We start from the raw sequence: 6,000 nt of genomic DNA, 5'->3' as shown, positions 1-6,000 counted from the left end.
TGCTGGTGCGGGAGCTTATGACACGTATCAGTTTACTGATGTTCAAGTCGCTGGAGTGGCAACCTGAGATGGCCGGCTATTACGGGAGACGACGCAGCTCTCCAAATATTGTCGCAGTCTCGCACGACTGCTCATTACTCGTAATTGATATACAGATCGTGTGACTGGTGTCCAGTCCAGTGTATCGTTATTGTTTGGAGAGAATCATCCATCTCGGTTTATGCAGCGGACATCCAAATTTAATCTAACGTTGAACTTTATTGTTAACCCGTTGAAGACGGACTGATTTTCCTGTAACACATATTTCCCATTTATCCCAGCCCAAGAATACTCGGAACTAGTCTTCAACAGGTTTATATCGGTTGTTTGATTTGTTGTATCGTGTAATACTTTGTATATTATTTGTCTTTTTTGCATTTTGTGTGTGCAGGTGAGCCAGAGGTAGGCGAATGAAGTGGTTGTAACGCCGCCACCAACGTCAGTAACAACCCGCCTGCGTGTGCGACTCTACTCGCTCCTTTGTGGAGGGTGGGGGTGCGTAGCATGGGTGCTCAATCAATGCTTGCTGGTGTGAATTCGTGCCGCCCTGCCCGGGAAACGAAGCCGACGGAATTAAGATGCCACTTCGAGTCAGCATGAGGGGGTTACACGTGGTGAGTATGCCGCAGCCGGTGGTTAGCTGGGGTAACGGATGATGTGTCTGCGTCCCCCTCCCTCTCTCTCTGTTTTTTTTCCTTTCTTTTTAGCAGCAACATCCGTCTCGTTTGCCTTCCAGGCAAGGAAGCAAATAGTCTCAAGTCTGTTTTCAGACATCAAGATAATGCATCAGTGTGTTTGATTACAATGTGACAAAAAACATAATACCTCAGTAGAAATATGGTCCAGTCCAAACAAGTGTAGCGTGGCAAGAGTTTTGTGCTAAGTGATGAAGTCTCTGAAAACCTACCCAGGGGAAAGGGGGAACTTGAATATAAATATTGCTCTTTTGTTCTCATCATTAGTTTCCTCGATCTGTTTATAAGCATAGAGTGCTTGTTTCTCTTGGCATCATTAATATATTTTTTGTTCTGTTAGAAAAGTGAAAGTGCATTTCATAAAGGATATTATAGATTTTATCAAATTACAAAGCTTTTTATAGTAACCTCTTATCAGATGGTTTTAAGGAAAGACCATTTTGTAAGTGCATACAATAACACAAAGCCTTTAATTCCCCTCTGTTGTTGATACAGCACTGTGTCTTTAAAAATGATGTTTAATAACCCATTGCATGGCCATCTGACTTTGCATTTTATATTGTCATTTTGTAGTTTTGTGTTAGAAATTTCGAGAGAAATAGAGCTAGTGGCAAAGAGTAAAAATTGATCACTAAAAAGCTATCATGTCAATTTAGAAACTGATATCGATTAAGCAGGAATAAAAGAGGAAATTCAGTTTGGGGTTATTTTTTTTCTGCTCTCCTGGTTTCAATGTTATGTGCCTAAGTACAAAACATTGTAAAGGAAGTGGGCTTTGGAGGTAATTTGACTGCAGACAATTTTTACAGAAAAACTGTACAAAAGTTTTTCATGGAGAGAGGAAATGTGCATCACACATGTTCATCCCAGTTTACTTTCTAAACTTCCGCTCAAGAAAACAATTTTTCCATGATAGTGCATCTCACTTTGCAACATTACTGTGGCAAGATGGCGTGGAAACTTTTAAAATCATGTGTATTGTGCTCATGTTCCGACAGGTGCTGAGTAAGCATACTATTATCTTATATTGGAATGCCTGGCATCAAAAATGAAATTCTGAATTTCACGATTTTTCTCTGTACTGTGTAGCTAGCACATTACAGCGGCTCTCATCATTTTGCTGAAAGAGACATGGTTGTAGCAATTCAAGCTTTCAGTGCCCGATGTAGTCTATGTTATATCTCTCCTTATTTTGAACTCTGGTTTCTTTGTTGAATTTTCGATTATGTAAAGTAAGATGAGAATAAGAAGTAAGTTATAGGTACTGGTAAACCTGACACTGGAAAGTACAAATAAAACAGAGATGGGGAGGTAATGTAGTAAACGAAGCTTTGCTTTAAGTATTAAATACAGAAAAAAAAAAGACATACATTGATAATAGAGAGATTGACAATGAAGCTAATGTCAATTTTCATTTCATTTTACTAACATAGACACATCAAGCATCCTAGAACTACTGCAGAAGTGGAAATTTTCACGCATTTCACACAATCAGAAACTAGTGCAAAAATAAAAGCAGGCAAATATTTTTGCTTGCCATATGTTCCAGTAGTTGAGTGCGAAAAATTACTCGCACAAAAATATTAACTTTTACGGTATTTTTTGCTTATACATTTCATAATAGTATTTTTTTTTTTTACCTGTTCTTGTAATTCACACTTCACGATATATTTTCATTACCTGTCTTTCTTGTCACCCCTCCACCAACCAACCACCAACCACCAGGGGCGTTGCCACATCCCCGTCCGACACCTAGTGGTGCTCTGGTTTGCGGTGGTCCTCCTCTCCGGCTGGTTCTTCCTGGCAACAGACCACCAGCCCCAGAGCTGTCGACACCATGAGATGCTGGAGTACGTGGTGAGTCTTTTTGTTATTTGTTTGTTTTTTTCAGCCGGGTAGCAGCCCAGTGGGTCAGCCCTTCCTGGGTTTGTGTCCAGTAGACCGGTCACCAAGTTTGATTCTCTCATTTACTGACTATCTCTTCCTCCTGCAGAACTTACATGTATACTGTAAAGCAAAAAATATGCGTGGCGTGAAATGTTTGCAAATTGGAGCTGGCAGCCTGTTTAGTGGCGTGAAATTTTTGCAAATTGCCACTGGCATCCAATGCATTATAGTGTAGACAAGAACTTTCTGCGTGCATCTTAACTTCGCAAATCTTGGCCCTCGATAAGTTTGCGAGATTGAAATACACTGAAACATTTCTGGTCTTAGACTGTACCCCTTTCATACTAGTCTCTATGGGGATCACCTGCAAGATTCAACAGGGAATCAAACAGGGCACACCTGCGAGAAATTTCTTTCATGCAAGCAAATGAGCTTCCGGTTGAATTTCTCTTGTCCACTCTTCTGCAATGCAAGTACACAAAATGGGCACATACGCAAAATGGCCAGCAGGACAGTGTTGGTATGCTGACCTTTGTCTTTCACCCGGGAGTTTATCCACAATGCCTTTCATGCTACAGTGTCACCCGGGAGTTCGTGGGGACACCCACAAGTTTACCAGGGATAGTTCAAGGGCAAGATTTCTGAAAAGTTACACCACATTTTACCCGGCAGTTTACCCCCACGATGCTTTTCATGTTACAGCCTCACCTGCAAGTTTCCGGGGGATCTTGGGTGAAAAATTTGCCAAGCATTATAAGGCTATACAATAAGTTCACAAGTTGCATAAAACATATTATATAATGATTCCTTTTTTTTTTTTTTAAAGCAACACACTAACACAAACAAAACAAAATGAAGTAGAGCAACAACTAAAGAAAAAAAATGTAATCTCCCTTTGCACTTTACCATTAGGTGCATGATATCTGTTCACACCTACCACTGACATCATATCTGAACAAGGGACTTCGGAGTAGCAAAGTGTAAATCTGTCTAGGTGTATATAAACATTGAATTCGCTGGGTGTGTGTGTGTGCAGAGCAGTGGAAATGGCTTTTTCAACCCAGTGCATTTTGATTGAATGAACAAACTTCCTTCCCTGTACTTTGTCATGAAGTGGTGCTACCATAATAATGTACAATGTATGCTATTTACTTGAAATGTCATTTCTCTTTTAAACTAAGTGACACTATAAAAGTGAAAAGTCTTATCTTGAAATACACCCTTTCTTTTATAGTCTTTCATAGTCACCTCTCCTCAATCATTCCCCTTTGCATAATCTTCTCTCTGTCCTACAGACTGATGGACAAACACAGACATGCACATACACAACGGCAGACACAGACACACCCACATGCTCACACTAAGCACTAAGCCTACATCTAGTATATGATTTAAGGTGGATGATAGTATTTGTGTTTGCTTTTCATCGATGGAGAAGTGTTGATGCTCTCTACTCTTCTCACGTTTCTTGTCCAGAATGTTCTGATCTTGCCTTCTCGATGCCATTATGTACCTATTTTCACACCCCCTTCCTCATACCCCTCCCCTTTTGTTTTTTCCTCCTCCCCTCCCCTCCTGTGCCCCTCCTTCCTCTCCCTTTTCTTTCCTCAACCACACCCTCCCCTTCCCCTTGCTTTCTTTCCTCTCTCCCCGCCCCTCCCTGACCCTTGGACGGACTATCCTCTCCCTTCCCTTGCCCTGTTTTCTCCTCCTCATCTTTCCCCTCCCTTTCTCCTCCCTTCCTTACCCCCCCCCCCCTTTTATGTCCCTCCCTATTCCCCAACCAAACAAAGATGGGACGAGAATTTTGCTCCTGCTCATGTGTCATTTCTTTTTCTTTGTCATGAATGAAAATGAACAAGGAAAATGGGACTCCATCAGGATCTGAACCAGGTTTCTGGTCATTTTCCCTGGATTTGTTTTAATTTTTCTTTTTCTGATATTTTCCGACATCCCTGGTAGGGTCATGGCTTGTCTTCTTCCAGTGGGCGCATGATTACCCCTCTGTTCCAGCGAACCGCTTCCTCTCTGCACCCCCCCCCCCCCCCCGAAATACCAAAACAAACAAAAGGTAACACCATGACTAAACACTCAAGGAGAGTGCCAATTCTGAGCCTTGACCTAGTAAAGGTTCCTCCATTTGCACATGCTATGGGGGGGGGGGGGGGGGAAGGGGGAGGGGGAGCAAAGAGGAAATTTGTGCCGTCTAATAACTGGCCCACATAGCCGCCGCCCCTTGGCCCTTGAAGAGATAACCTTCTGGGCCATCTATTCAGCAAAATGCAAAGCCGGGAGCTGAATGTATCGTGCATCTTGTGCTGTGGTTACACTCTGGGTAATGAGAGAAAATGTCTGCAAATCTGCAAAATTCATAGATAGGAAGAGCAAAGCCATCTCTATTATATATTTTTTTTTTTCTTTGGGCGGGGGAGATGGGAGAGGAATGATGGCATTTGCAGCCTTCATCATGCCGATATTTCTTTGACTTCATATTCAGCCATAATTCACATTTTTGACAAATCACCAATCCCCAGTATGAGAATTGAGCAAGCTGTATTCAAAATTGACATTGATATTTCACAGGGCATTATTGTCGCCAGTCCTGGGTGACTGCGACTCGTACATATGCGCCCAAATGAGTTCTGTCTTTAGGGGGCCCTCCGAGACAGAAATATGCATATTGTGATATCAAAGGGGAGTGAGGAAGTGGCTAGGAATACTGAGGAGGAGGTAACGGAAACCGTCGCTGACAATGTTGCCAAAGATTGTAATCAATATGTGACCATGAGAAGGTGTTCAGGGTTGCTGACATTTAATATGCTCTACTTGATATTCAAGGGGCCGAGGGTACCGAGCGCATGTGCACACAGGTAGCGAGTGAGCATGCGAGGGATGAAGCCACAACTCCTGGATCTTTTGTGGAGGGGGAGGGAGTGGGGAGGGGACCATCTACAAACAGACTCACAAAAATCTCTACAAATTTTCAACAAATGTTCATCATTCACATAGATTTGGCACATATCAACTTTGCAAATTATACAAAAGGCAACTAGATAGCCAATAATTCCTTGGGGTTTTTCTTCCAAGCACCAAACTGAATGGATCCTCTTTTTATAGCTGGAGTGCTGAAGAGAAATATATCACACTGTTTGCTAGATATTGGGGTGATTATAATGTGGGAGGCCGGCTGTGAAATGTGCATGATACAACAAGTGCATGACAGGCATTTGAATGTCGGCCCTTTTTACACAAGTTTCATCATCAAGATGCGTTAGATGTTATGTCTCACTTCTCACAGGAATATAACCATGCTGTAGTCACGGTGGATGAACTCTAGGAAAATTTGAACATGGCGATGAATTTCAAAGCTGTCCCCATC

General features: G+C 42.1%; 1 protein-coding gene across 1 annotated transcript in view; it reads left to right on the top strand.

Moving 5' to 3' along the window:
• The first annotated feature begins 435 nt into the window (after window positions 1-435).
• LOC140240949 (divergent protein kinase domain 1B-like) overlaps window positions 436-6,000 on the top strand; it is a 35,098-nt gene continuing 29,533 nt past the window's right edge. The window contains exons 1-2 of the mRNA XM_072320721.1: window positions 436-653; window positions 2,460-2,591. Of these exons, the coding sequence (XP_072176822.1) occupies window positions 618-653; window positions 2,460-2,591 (168 nt within the window). The 5' untranslated portion in view covers window positions 436-617. The remainder of the gene's footprint in view (window positions 654-2,459; window positions 2,592-6,000) is intronic.

Source organism: Diadema setosum, chromosome 17, assembly GCF_964275005.1.
Source record: "Diadema setosum chromosome 17, eeDiaSeto1, whole genome shotgun sequence".
NCBI lineage: Eukaryota > Metazoa > Echinodermata > Echinoidea > Diadematoida > Diadematidae > Diadema > Diadema setosum.
The sequence above is the reverse complement of the archived record's forward strand: the minus strand, read 5'-3'. Positions and strand labels throughout refer to the sequence as shown.